Source organism: Sarcophilus harrisii, chromosome 1 (assembly GCF_902635505.1).
Source record: "Sarcophilus harrisii chromosome 1, mSarHar1.11, whole genome shotgun sequence".
Classification (NCBI taxonomy): Eukaryota; Metazoa; Chordata; class Mammalia; order Dasyuromorphia; family Dasyuridae; genus Sarcophilus; species Sarcophilus harrisii.
Window position 1 is genome coordinate 577,049,082 of NC_045426.1, and position 14,898 is coordinate 577,063,979.

At 39.0% G+C, this 14,898-nt stretch overlaps 2 protein-coding genes across 2 annotated transcripts in view; one reads left to right on the forward strand and one right to left on the reverse strand.

Moving 5' to 3' along the window:
• The window catches only part of MTERF3 (mitochondrial transcription termination factor 3), a 53,714-nt gene extending 47,630 nt beyond the window's left edge, over positions 1–6,084 (reverse strand). The window contains exon 1 of the mRNA XM_003760267.4: positions 5,901–6,084. The gene's annotated coding sequence lies outside the window, so the exon portion shown is untranslated. The remainder of the gene's footprint in view (positions 1–5,900) is intronic.
• A 412-nt stretch (positions 6,085–6,496) lies between these two features.
• The window catches only part of PTDSS1 (phosphatidylserine synthase 1), a 58,121-nt gene continuing 49,719 nt past the window's right edge, over positions 6,497–14,898 (forward strand). The window contains exon 1 of the mRNA XM_031947015.1: positions 6,497–6,818. Within this exon, the coding sequence (XP_031802875.1) occupies positions 6,640–6,818 (179 nt within the window). The 5' untranslated portion in view covers positions 6,497–6,639. The remainder of the gene's footprint in view (positions 6,819–14,898) is intronic.

Here is a 14,898-nt window from a genome sequence, read left to right on the forward strand (position 1 = left end):
GATGCTACTTAGATTACAGAAACTATTTTTAGAATACTTGAGAAATGTTAACAATTTTCTTAGGATTAGACCTGGAAAGTCCTTTCAGAGGCCATCTACCCAATCCTCTCACTATATAGATGAAGAAACTATAATCTAAAAAAGTTAAACCTGCTGAAGTCCATAGCAGAAGTTATCATTAAAGATAAGGATTTGGACAAAATTTGAAATTTTATCCTGATCTGTGATTTTATCAGTATAACTGCTGATGTGGTAAATTATTCTAACTAATCTTAGGGAATAGCCTGAATCTTGGAGGGCTTAGATGTTTTGTTTTGTTTTGTTTTTTTACTCAGTTAAGATACAATTAGAATGGGAAAAGACAGGTCCCTTCACTCTTTTATAACACAGTAGCCAGAAACAAGATTTAAATTGAGACCTTCCTGATTTCAAGGTCAGCATTCTAGACCTTAAAGCTACAGGGTATCAACAATCTGTGTTTCAGATCCAATTGTTGTTTACCAATTGTATGAACTTATAGAAGTGAATTAACTTCTAAGAGTCTCAATTTTTTCATCATAAAATTTAAGGGGTTGAATCATAATCTCCAGGGTTCAAATGAAATAGAAGAACTCTATATTTTAGGGTCACAAGATCAGAGATCAGATTTGGAGTTGGAAGGGATCTTAAAAACTATATAGTTCAATCCATTTATCATAGACCTTTAGATAAGAGTCCATTTTCTTAACTATACAGATAATAATAATCATAGTAAACATTTATAGATAGCACTTACTGTTTGTCCTTAATTCTCAAAGAGAACCATGACTTTAAGGAGGCAATATCATGACATGTAAATGAATTTGGATTTAAGGAGTTCAATCTAAAAAAATTAAACTCTAAAGCAGATCAGGACAAATAGTGATGGCCCAGGTTACAGTGGGAGATTTTGGCCTTTTTAAACTAAGGCCTCAGTTTGACTGAAGCAATACTCAATCACTGATTAAATCTAGGTTAAGAAATGAGGCAAAGAATGGCTTCTTTTCCCTAGTTAAAAAAAATTAAATGTATTATTATTTTTTTATTGTGAATAATATATTGTTTTTTTTTTATATACATACATATATAAATGTTAATTTGGGAGAGGAAGACTGTCAGGGTTTCTGGCCAAAACAAAACAGTAACTACTTATATCTTCTATTTACTTTGACCAATCAGGGCCAAAACAATGACCAAGTGGGGGTTGGTCTGTGAGCTAGAGTGATCTGGGTTTCAGACATGGTCCTTAATAGAAAAAGAAAAAAGAGAAAATAAAAATAATTTTAGCCCATAAACCCCAAAACATCTTACAAGGTTTCAGTGATCAAAATTTACATTCCTTTGGGCAGAGCACCTGCAGGTAAGGGAAAGATACTCTATGGACAGAGGGAAGAAAAAGGAAAGCAGACAAAGAGGAGAAGGGAAGGAAGAAGAGGGAAGGGGAAAATACTGTGTGGTGCAACTGCCCAATTCCAACAGAGGTTATTGTTTGTCCTCTATTCTCAAAGAGGACACGACATTAGAGAGATGATGCCATGACATGCATATAAAATGGATTTAAGAGAGGGAAATCTGCCTCTCTTTCTCCTCCAGAGAAATGATTATCTCATTTGATGCTCACAATAATTCTAGGAGGTAGGTGTTATTATTACTATTATCCCCATTTTACAGATGAGGAAACTTGAGACAGAGGATATGTGACTTGCCTAGGGTCCTTGAGCAAGGAAATCTAGTTTGAATTCTAGTCTTCCTGACTCCAGGCCTGGTGCCCTATCCATTGTGCCACCTAACTGCCTCTGAAAGAAAACTAAGTTGTGAAGTAATTTGCCCACAAAGTATAAAGTGGCAAAGCCATGACTCAAATTCAGGTCCTTTGACTTCAAATTCAGCATCCTTTCTCCAATGCTATGGATTTTAATTCCAAGGCCAGACTTGCTACTTGCTGGGCAAATCATACCTCTTAGAGCTTTAGTCTTTCTCCTTTTAAGGAGGTTGGATTCATATTGGCAATTCTACATAGTTCTACAATTCTATTATTAAGCACTTTATCACCACCACCACCCCCTCAAAATACACCTAGTGGAAACTGAGTGAATGCTCATCAGCTGGGGAATGCTGAATAAGCTATTGTATATTAATGTAATGGAATATTATTGTCCTATAAGAAATGATGAGCAGGCTAATTTTAGAAAGACTTATGAACTGATGTTAAGTGAGCAGAACCAAGAAAACATTATACATAGCAACAAGATTATGTGATGATCAATGTGATAGACTTGGTTCTTTTCAACAATGAGGTGATTCAGGCCAATTCTACACAATTGAAATACACTTAGCACTATGCAGGGGAATGGAGTGAAGAGCGTCCTTTAATACCTTCTGGGGTACTTTTCCAAAGGAGCAGAAGGATACTCCAGACAAGATAGAAATCAAGGAAGGGTTAGCAAAAAGTTGCTATTTACTTGATTTGTTTTTTCCTTTGCTTTTCTTTCAGAATGGGTTAAATTCCTGAAATTATCCCCAATGTTTCAGGAATTTTTATTGCAGATCTCAAAATGGCTAACTGCCAAAATTCTTAATCAGTGCTTTCAAAATTTTGAGAATTTGCTAAAATTTTATTTTAATTTTAATTAGCTAACTTTTTGTATAATCCCCAGTTTGGCCAGAGCTAAAGTTTACAGAAAAAAGTTGGGCTTTTAAAAAATTTTTCCTAGCATTTTAACTACAGCATAGAGGTTTTTTCTTTCTGGTTGTGTTTTAAATCTTTCTAGGTAACAAAATCTAGTTCACAGAACAAACAAGATACAGCTGTGATTAGTAGAATTTGTTGTTAGGGATAAAGTCTCTTGGGACTATAACTGATATTCTTCTGAGTTCTGAATTTGATTGCCTGATCATTAAGTCAGTTGCCCACCATTTCAAAAGAAATGCCATAAGTTACTCAGAGAATGCCTTCCTGAAATATCTAGATACATGAGGTGCAAGACTTATCTGGGCAAAAGCTGGGAGGACAACCTTAGCCTCTGCTTAAGGTGGAATCCTTCTGACTCATTATCCCAGTTCTGCTTCTTTGTCTCCCACCTGATCATTCCTGAGTCTAGCTATGAAGTAGAGTTATTACTGTATGATCAGTTGTCAAACAGATCTAAGGTTGCTTTATCCTGTTATGTATGTGCTCTCAGTCTGAGGACTGAAGGATCTGTTTTGAGCTTATTATAATCAGGTCCCTGCATTTTCTTTTTATAGCAAATATCAGAGCAAATGGTCAATAGAAGCCATAAGCCCACTACAAGTATCCCAGGGGACAAAATGGTTTTCTACTTTAGATCTTAAAGATGCCTTCTTTTGCATACCATTGCTAAAGACTCATAATTTCTTTTTGCCCTTGAAAGGGCAAACCCAGGGGAAGCATAACGCCCCACCAATGAACATGGTCAGTATGGGTTAGATGGTATCTTGATCTGCAGCCCCACCAGAGAGGCTTCTCTGCCCATGGTCATACCAACCCTAAACTTCCAGCCCCACCTCTCCCACCCAGGGCTATGAAGGTTCTTTGTTTAAAGGCCTACACAGTCATCAGTCTTATCAGTCTGATTAAAGTAATTCTCTTACTGGGCCTAAAGCCTTTTTACTCTGTATGGTGATGGAAGGCAGGGCAAGGCTCTGGGAGCCTGGACTCAGGCCCAGACCCCTTGCTTACTTCTCAAAAAACTTGGTCTTTTGGAGGTGACCCTCCTGCCTTAGAGCCAGGTGCCACAGCTCTTCTAATTGAGGAAGTCTCTAAGCTCACTCTATGCCAACCACTGGAGGTTCTAATACCCCCCACAGGGTTCAGAGCATTTTTGCCCTCCCAGGTTTTAGAATTAGAGAAAGGAATGACAGTGAACACCTATACTGATTCCAAATATGCCTTTCATGTTTTGCATGCTCATGGGGTTATATGAAAAGAAAGGGGTACTTTGACAGAAAAAAAAAAAAAAAATTGATGTAGAAGAACAAAGTTGTCAGCCCCTACTCTTCCTGAATTATTAATGTCCAGTGGCAGGACAAAAATCAAGACAGCTGAGAGAGAGGGAAAGAAGGAGAGGGAGTCTTTACAATGTGTTTAAGGTAAGGAACACATCAAATGATGAAATTATGGAAAGCAAATGGCACCAAATGTTGGGGTTTGGTCATGTGATAAATTCACAATGGTCTTTCTCTTTAGCAAAAGATACATTTATTTATGAGAAGTTATAGACAAAATAGAGACAATTGACAGCAGGAGTGGTAAATATTAAATAGATTTGGGAGAGCTTATAGTTAGCAAGAAAAAGGGTTTTTAACTATTAATAATAGAAAAAAACAAGTTCCCTAGTGGAACTCACAATTAACCAGAAGAAAGTAAATACTTCATAAGGTGAGAGTACACCACTGACAGACTTGTCAGGCAGGCTAAGTCCTAAAAGGGTTAGTTAGCTATGAGAAAGACACCATGAGGCATGGGGGAGGGATAAGGAGAAAGACAGCACAAAGGTAGATTAGAACTAAGTGGCAGGCTGACCCAAAAAGGATTCAGCAAAAATGGCACAGGCCATAAACAGATTTATAGGGAAAATTTAACCTCAGAGGTTTGGCATTACTTAAGAACTTACTAAAAAAAAAAAAAAAAAAAAAAAAAAAGAACTTACTGGATACAAATAAGATAGGGTTACACAAGACCTCTACAGGGGGTAAGATTGTAAGGTGGAGCTCGTCGCCATCAGTGCCCTTCCTTACTTGCCTCAGGGAGTAAGTAGTCTTATCATTACAACAGGCTTACTCTGCCAACCCCACCTGGGGACCCAGAACCTCATCATTTACACATGCTTGGAATAGACAACTCCATGTTTGAGGCAAGAAGAAGTCTGAGGCTGGTTGGTTACCCTCAAAGTGAATTAACCCATATGCTAATCCAGTTTACCAGGTAAAGAAGCTTTAAATGCTCTTGGTACATTCTAAATTAATACTTATGTGGGAACTATTAATTTGCTTCTACAGAGCTTGGCCAAGAACAATACATTTGAGAATGCTTAGAAATTCCACTTGATAATTTGTCTTATGGGAATCAATGTCCACAAGACAGGGAAAAATGCTTAATTAACTTTGTAGTTCATTAAAAAATTTAATGATAGTTACACAATGTACTCGGTGCCATGCTAACTACTGAGTAGCCTTGAGGTTATATCATTTTCTTCTGAAAGATAAACCTTTCTCAGATAACAGACCTTGCAGATTTAACATAAAAAAGAAAAAAGAAAGCAATCCGTATAGATAAAATCGGGGATATACCCCTAGAGAATAAATAAGACACCAAAAGGTTGCAATAAACTACAGCACTTGCACGTTCCGAGGCCATAAACTATTCTCTAAAAATGTAATGTAAGTCCATCGAACTATGGCATCAAGCCATTTTATAAATCGGGATTGACACCAGGGATTTTTGTACTGAGATTCACCTAGAAGATGCAAAGACAGATTTCAGGGAGTGCGTAAATTTGGAACTTTTTTTTTTAACGTTCTGATAATCGCTTTACTATAATTGTCTTTGTAATTATGCTATTGTGGATTTAAAGATATTCTGAGAAAGTCTCTAGATTTCATCAAACTGCTAAAAAGTTTCCACTACCCCAACGGCACCCTCAAATCCACCCCATGCCCCCAAGAGTTCCTCCAAAACACGCGGGAACGGCTGGAAGTAAACAAGCTTTTGGTGCAGCAGACAGTCCGGGTGTAACGGGGAGACAGGGGAAGCCAGGAACCGGGTTCGTTAGCACGAGGGTGTGGCCCGGTTCCGAGCGAGTTTCCATCAGCATCGGGCCCAGCAGCCCCACGTCCCGGAAACACCCTCGCCCCTTCTTTACCTGCGGCGGGTCCCGCCCCGTCCTCCGCGCTCCGCTAGTCCGGATCACCAGGCCAGGGCCTCTGGGAAAGGACTTCCGGCACCCTCGCCGAGAGCCCTCGGGGCTCTGACTGCGCTGCCACAGCTTTGGGTTACCCCGCGGCCCGCCGAACCTCCTCAGCAGCCCCCCAGCCCATTGCTCCCCCGCTCCCCCCCGCGCGCGCTCCCGCAAACCTCAGCTCACGCCTTCTCCCCACGTGGGCTGCTCGGAGTAGACGAATCCATCTGCAACCCAGGCGGGGGAAGTGAAGGGAATGAAAGGGGGGAAGAACGACCCATAGGGAGTTTTTTCCTGATTTCTTCCATTTTGCCTAAAAAGTACCGAGAGAGGTGGTACCAGGGACAAATGTTAAGGCGGTAGATATTCCTTTCTCCCGTTTTTGACTTTTTCAGGGTTCTGCGAACCCCCTCTCTTCTTAAGGCGCGCGGAACCCCTGTCACCGCTTCCCTGCCTCCCTCGCTCGCCTGCCCGCGCGTGTGCGCGCGCTCCCGCCTCTGCTCGCTTTCGCCTCCGGCCGCAGCCGGCCGCTCGCTCGCCCGCCGGCCCGCCAGCCCTCCCCGCCTGCCCAGCCTCCTTGGCTCCCTCCCGCGCCGGTCCCTGGCGCAGGCCGCGGCGGCTGCGGCCACCCCCGCCTCCTCCTCCACCGCTGGCGCTCCTTCAGGACGGGAAGAGGTGGGGGGGTGGGTGGTCGGGGGGGGTCATGGCGTCCTGCGTGGGGAGCCGGACCCTGAGCAAAGACGATGTGAACTACAAGCTGCATTTCCGCATGATCAACGAGCAGCAAGTGGAGGACATCACCATCGACTTCTTCTACCGACCGCACACCATCACCCTGCTCAGCTTCACCATCGTCAGCCTCATGTATTTCGCCTTTACCAGGTGAGGGGCCGGCCGCCGGCGCGGGCCCCCGGGGGGCGGCCGGGAGGACGAGCCGACCGGCCGCGGGCCGCGGCGCGCCTCTCCGAGAGCTGGGGGGACGAAGAAGACGCTGGGCTTGGGAGACGGTGGGGGAGGGAGACTGCGGGGTGGGGAGCGAGGGCAGAAGGAGAGGCGAGGCTTCTTGAGAATGGCAGCCCCCCAGTCCCCCCCACCCCCGAAACGACTTCCTTTAGCCCACTCCCCTCCACGCCTCACTCATGCCCACCTAACCCACACCCTGGAGGAAGAGGAGGAGGCCCCTGTCTCCCAGGATTCACGTTTACAAGCTAGGTCTCTGGAGGGGGGAAAAGGGAAGGCGGATTCTTGTGCTTTGGGGTTGTCAAACCGACCTCCTGTTATTTTTTGAGGGAATTTCCAGAACTTCCCTTTATTCTTTCCTCCCTCCTTCCCTCTTTTCCTTCCTCCCTTCCTTCTTTACTTCCTCCCTCCCTCCATTTCCTTCCTTCCTCTCCCTCCCTTCCTTCCTCCCTTTGCTTCTCTGTTTAACAGACACACCCCACATTTTTCACCCCATTCTTTAAAGAATTCCCACACAGCCCTTACCCACTGCCTACAGACCAAAACCATATAAACAAGATCCATTTTGTCTCACTTTGGTGTTGTCTCTCTCTCCTTGGGCAGATTTTAAGCGCTTTGCTTATGGAATGGTTGCCCTTGGCATGTGAAGGTATCTGCTCCCTTTCTTGGAGATCATTTGTATCTAAGTGTGTTGAGGGAAGGACAAGTGTATGTTTTGTCCTTCCTTCACACCCTGGTATTGCTGAGGGAACATATTTCATGCTTAGAGGTAAATCAGGAGGTCACCAAATAGAGGATACAATGTCTCACCCCACATTGACTTCATTTCACCACTCCTAAATTACATAGAATGTTGAATGATGGCTTTAAGGAAAGCATGTTGAGAAGAAAATGCTTTGAAATGTCTATTGATCAGATTGATGGTTGTTCACATTTTATATTAACTTCAATTTAACACCTTTTTTTTTTTTTTTAAACACCTTTTCCTGATTTGTAGTCAGGAAACCAGGGAGTTTTAGGAAATGATGGAAGTATGTTGTTTTGTTTTTAAAAGGAGGATAAGGGGGAGGAATGATATTATCATCTCTTCACCCAGAATATTGAGAATATATATGAGAGAGAAAATATGAGAATAGAACTCTCTTCCGGCTTTATTATTATTATTTCAACTTGAATTATAATTTCAACAAATTATGTATTTCAACTTCAACAGGAAAGCGTTTCCTTCAAATATACTGATAAATTGATGCTAAATTGCCATATTAGTAGAGTAGCTGGAGGGAAATTGTCATCCTTCTTTAACAAAGTCAGTGGTATTACATATAGAAAGACAGATCTGTATTTTTAATAATTTTAACCTTTTATCTATCTTTGTAGAGGGATTTTTCTCCCAATGCCAATATAATCACTGATCTACTCTTGACACAGTTTTCCCCACCCATCCCATCAAAAGGGAGTGTAGAAAACTCTTAATTACTTGTTTGTCCTTGGTCGACTTAATGAACCTGTTTGGAACTTCAGATTAAAGTTAGGAGTTGAACTAGATGATCTCTTCCAGCTCTAGATTTAAGATCCTATGAATTCTGTAAAGTCAAACTGTATAATCTCTCTTTAAAAAGACTCCTGGCCATCAGAAAAAGAGAAAAATCATTATCAATGAATTAAATAGTAATTTGATCTTTATTTTAAAACATATGCACAGTCAACTTGATCACCTACCCAGTTTTCCAGCACATTTAACCTTTTCAGTAACCTCTTTATCCCTAAAGTCATGCATGATTCAAGGATATACTTGGTGTTCTAGCAAAGGCTGGGTGACAATTTGTCAAAAATGATGAAGGGAAGAATTTAATATATTTCCACAGCTAGCATTAGATAATTTCAATGTTCTTTTCAGCTAAATTTTTACTATATAACGTACATGAAAGTGCTTTGTAATTCTTAAGATACTATATAAATATAAGTTTTGGTGATAATTGTCTCTTAGGCCTATTTCCTGATCTGTAAAATCAGGAAGAGCTGTCACTGTGTGAAATGGGAGTTGGATGGGATAGCCTTTAAGGTCCTGTCATTTTTATACCAACTTTATCTTATTTACCCAATTGTAATTATTTGTATCACTTTTAGCTGAGATCCTGCCATAGCAAATTTTTGGCTCTATAAATTCTCCACTAATGTCATTAAAAACAATCATTCTCTTTTATCCCTGTTATTTTATGGTATCTATCGTAGAATCTTTAGAGTCATATGCTTAGTCTTGAACAGGATTTTGAGTGGACTGCTATTGAACACAATTGTTTGAGTAAGTTTTTAAAAATTGTTGTTTTCTGTTTTTCAAAGATTTTTTATGAGGAAGAAGGATGAGAAATACATCTAAGAAATTTGTTTTGTAGTAGGTGAGAAAAAATGCTCAGATAATCTTATGTGGTAATTTTATATACTATGAAGACACTACCCAAATTTAGGTTTAAAGTACTTCAAGCCACCAGTTAGGCAGATTGGAAGTGCCATAATATAACTAAGTTAGGTGTTATTGGAATATTTTCCCCAAGATTTTGAATTTAAAAATTGTTACCATGAATATTATGAACTATGAATATTAATAAAATTTTAGATTTAGCTTTCAAAATAGATTCTGGGTACCTGTATTTGTACATGTAAAGCAGGCCAATAATCTTTGGTTTAAGTTGAGTATAATACAGTACAGCAGTGCCCTCATATTTATTTTGTTATGATTCATAATTCACAGTTCCCCCAGAAATGGGTAATATGTGAATTGTTGAAGTACCGCTTTCTTCAGTTCATGGAATTAACATAGAAATACTAAATTCTATCAGCTTATAAAATGTTGATTATTTGGCTACTCTCCTGTTAGTACCTTTTTTTCCAGAATTGAAGAGAATTAGTCTTTTTGACTAATTCAACACAAATCATCCTTCTCCCTAGGGAAGATGATTTGCCAAAAAACTTTGTTTTAACTGTTCAGTTGGGCATTTATTAAGCATCTACTTTATTCCATTCAGCAAACATTGATTAAGAACTAAGAGTGTACAGGGCACTGTTCCAATCATTGGGGAAGATACAAAAGTCTAAATATTAGACAGGTATCTCCATTCAGTAACTTAGAATCTAGAAGAGAAATATGACAAATAACAATAACGCACAAATTCAGGAGAGGTGCTAGAATACTTTGAACCAGCTATTGTAGATAAAAAGATGAAATAATGTCCAAGGCCTATACCCTGCAATGAACATCTGATAACATAGGGAATAGAAGATATGTTTCCAGTATGTTAGAGATTTATAAAGTACCATGTTGAAGAATTAAGGAAGATTCCACGAAGATGAAGACTTGATGGATAAAGTATTCAGTAAGTAAAGATGGGTTTCCATAGTGCATTCCATATGTTGTTAGACATAGGCAAGGGAAGGACTAATGAGGAAATAATATACCATCTTGGCTGGAGTGTAGATAATATGATGAGTACTAAGAGATGAAAGGCTGGATTTGGTGCAAATTCAGGTAGAATAGGGTTTGCATGGGGAGCTTGGGCTTTATTTAATAGGAAGCCATTTGAAATTTGTTTAGTAGAAGACTGGCTGAACAAACCAGTTTGAGTCTAATAGTTAATATAATGAAGAAACTCAAAGTAGAGAGGTAAGTTAAAAGTTATTAACGAGCTACAAGTAAGAGATACCAAGGGCCTGACATGGAATGGTAAAGAAGAGGAGGAAAGTGATCTTGCAAAGTACTTGAAGATTAAGATTGAAGAGATTTGACACTAATTAGGCCTTAACAATTGATTAAACAGGGAAAATTTATAGGGAGGAACCAAATATGATTAAGGTTTCAAACTGAGTGTCTGAAAGAACACCATTAAGATTGAAGAGATTTGACACTAATTAGGCCTTAACAATTGATTAAACAGGGAAAATTTATAGGGAGGAACCAAATATGATTAAGGTTTCAAACTGAGTGTCTGAAAGAACACCATTAATTTGAGGTGCCATTAACAGAAATAACACTTCAGAGGGAGGATCAGATTTGAGGGGATGATGTTGAAACTTTGTAAGATTTAAATTTGAGATGCCAGTTGAACATATCCTATTCTAACTTTACTGACAGTTTCCTAGCAAAAGTAGTCAACATTTATTGCCTAAACTTTTCTTCTGATTATGCATTCCTCCACCCCTTGTGATCTTAATTTCTTTTGTTTCAAATATTTTTCTCGATAGTAAATGATAGGGGAGGTGGAAGAATCTTCCTTTTAGTTAGAGAATAGCCATCTCACAGAATTTCTTCACTAAACTCCTGGAAGAAATCTGACAAAAGCTATGTGAAGGTGATTCGAGTTTGAATTGCTTACTTAAGTATTCACTCTAATCATCTGTCTGAGTCTTTAGCTTGCTCCCAACAGCTCTCTAGGTTGGCAAAAGGAGTCTGAATACAAACTTTTCCAGTGTGGGGCTTTACACACATGGACTTTGTGATTTTGAAGAATTGTTCTCAATTTTGCTAGCATAACTTTCTAGAATCAACTTTTGCAAACAAAGGTCCCTCAGCTTAGAAGACCATAATGATAATAATTAATTTTTCATAGTGTTATAACAACAAATTATTTTAGCTTCTAGAACCCAGGAACTTTTTCACCAAGAAGATGGATCCCAATTTTGCTGGAGAATGTAGGTTCTGTTGCTTTTCTGAATTCTTTGGTTGCAGATATTTCCTACATTTTATTATTAGATTTTGGTAACTCTTTCCCTTCATTTCACAGGGTTGCTAGATTAAAAACAAACAAACAATTGAATCTGCAAATTAGGTTAAAATCAAAATAGTAGGGACAGTTAGGTGGCACAGTGGATAGAGTACCAGCCCTGAAGTCAGGAGGACCTGAATTTAAATGTGGCCTCAGATACTTAACACTTCCTAGCTGTGTGACCCTGGGCAAGTCACTTGACCCCCATTGCCTCAGCCAAAAAAATTTTTTTAAAATTGAAAGCTTCAATTTGAGTTTTTTTAAGTTGTTTAGTTACTACGTAGTTCCAGGTTCACCATGGTTACTCAAAGGTCCTGGAAAGAGGACTTCTTTTCACTCTAATTTTCACAGAGTTTAGAGATCAAATGTCATTTAAATAAACACTTAATAAGGAAAAGCTAAACTGTCTTGTCTGGATCCCACATTGCGGTCAGGATTCCTAAGTTTTAGTTTTTGCAGTACCAATGGCTCTATAATTTTACACAAGTTAGAGGATGGTAGTATAGTTGATTGAGGATGATTTGTGTACTGCTTTACTAAGCTTGCAGAGTACTGTCTCCTCACAACACAGCTACACTAGTAAAGGTTTAAGACTATGCAAAATCATGTATTATTCCAGGTCCTGTACTTTTACCAATTTTACCACCCACCTGTCTAGGTCCTAATAGAGAAAGAAGGCATCTCAAAGGCCAACTAGTTCAACCCCAACATTTTAAGGTGAAAAAACAGAAGCCCAAAAGAAGTTAAGCAACTGAGCCCAAACGCTCAGTTTGGTGCCCCACCTCTCATCTGTCAAATATGCACACCTCAGAGTGCCAAATAACGCCCACCCCCCCAGAAGGTTTCCATTAAGATTCAGATAAAATAACAAATGTAAAGTGCTTTGTAAGCTCTTGGTGGGCAGTGGTACCACGTCTTTCTCTTTGTATGTTTATCAGCTCCTAGCTCTGTGCCTTGAACAAAAATCCATTCACTAAGTGTTTAAAAAAAGAATGAATGGGTTTGTTACCCAGTAAGCCAGAAAGTGAAGAGAGAGGCTGCCTGAGTGTCTGGAAGACCTGGGTCAGTAATGCCTATGATACAGATTAGCTGGGTAACCCTGGGCTACTCACTTATTTTGCAAATCTCCCTCACCTCTAACTCTCAAGATTAGAAGTTAACCATAAAGTTTCCACATTGACCCTTTCCCTCACTGATGAAATCATAGGTCAGCAGCCTTCCCTTTTAATCTCTACACACACACACATATATACACACACACACACACAAATTTAAAAAAAGGAAGGAAAAAGGCTGAGTAGCTTTTCAATGCAATGTTCAATTTTTGTGGGTTTTGGTTTTGTTCTATACTTCACAGCACTTTATTTAATTGATTTTAAATAAAGGAAATAGATATGGTTAGGACTTGGCAAGTTTAGCTTGACTAGTGACATATTGTGCGTTTATATCAAGCAACAACAGAGGGAAGTATTCTGGTGTGACATAAAAGACTCTGAGTTGGGTGGTCGGGGGAGGGGGGGGGGTGTCAAGTGCTGACTCTACTACTAACCATAGTACTCAGTACACTAATTGGTATAACCTCACTGACAGAACTTAGCATTATGCTGATAGCACATAATAATTATAATAGCTGGCATTTATCTGATGCTTTGAGGTGTATAAAGTTTTATGCTTATGTAATCCTCACAACAAACTCCATGTTATTATTATCCCCATTTTACAGATGAAGAAACTGAGACAGGTTACGTGCCTTGACATTAGTGGCTTAGAGCATGGCAGGGAGGATGAAGTGCTAGCCCTGGAATCAGAAAGACCTGAGTTCAGATGTGGCCTCAGACACTTATTAGCAGTATGACCCTGGTCAAGTCCCTTAACCCTGTATGCCTTAGTTTCTCATCTGTAAAATGAGGGTAACAAGAGCATCAACTTCACAGGATTCAATGAGATATTTGTAAACAAAACACTTAGCACAGTCTGTAGCACATGATAGACTCTGTATAAATGCCCAGTCACACAGCTAGTAGTTTTCTAAAATGCAGGTGGCTAAGTGATCACTAAGATTTCTTATCAGTTGTATTCTGAGATTGTGATTGTCTATCCCTAATTCCTAGCTGTGGATATTTATTTATGTGATTCAAGGGTCATCTTCTGAATGCAGATAAATTGAATCCCTATATTTTTCAAATCATTCTGAATCCTTAATAGAGACTGCTCTTGAAATATATTATAAAAGTTTCATAGGGTACAGGCTGTGTTCAGCTGAGTTGTAACATTGTCATGATGCTTAGTCTATAATACTTCTATGTTTTTAAGGAGTTCCCAGAACTTGTGTTTTTGTTTCTAATTAAATATTTAAGAATTCATAAAAGTGAGCTCTCAGGTCTTTGTCCCATACCAAAATTTATAGGGTTCATCAAAATAATAAATTAAATTATATTACTTTTGTACTTTTCATTCAAACTAGACTTACAGGTTTGTTTGGTTTTTAATCTGCCAGTAATTCCTGAATGAAAAGTGAAAAGATTGCATGTTCTATATGATGACACCTCTCTCTATTGAATATTTAGCAGCTTTGATGTCACAAGCATACAAAAGTGTAATATGATAGCACTAGTCCTGGAGCAAATTAATTTGTTGTTGTTGTTTTTTTTTAAACTGTACAGTGACAAATCAAAACATCAGTCATGTAATAGATATGTAACATCTTGAGATATCTTGGCTCTCTAAAACAGCTCACAATTCTTTAGACATATGAATAATTTGGATAATTCGTGTTTTTTTCCCCCAAACCACTCTCTCCTTTAAATTTTTCCATTTTGTTCAACCTTGTTGCTTAGTTTTCTTCATGATTTTTTTTTGCCTTCCCACTAGAAATATTTTTTCTTGTCACCCTTCAGAAACAAATTATTACTAGCATATTTACTATAATGCTGCTATTCTTTCAGTGAGGCATATTAGCTTCCCATTCAGAACAATGTTTCCTGCTCTCTCATCTTGCTTTTATTTTTCTACTCAAACACAAGAATAGAAAGGCTGAACTTAATTCCCTCCCATATCTCCCCATTTTTGTCATTATCAATAATTCAGATAATCTTCTGTTACCCAATCTAATATTCTCAGTTTTCATTCCCTTCCAGTTGCCAAATGTGTTAATAGTCTCTCTTCATGTAAACTCCGAGTCTTTCTTTTTTCCATTGCTAGTGCAAAAAACTCTTGTCAATCTTAAAAAATTTCTTTGGTTTATG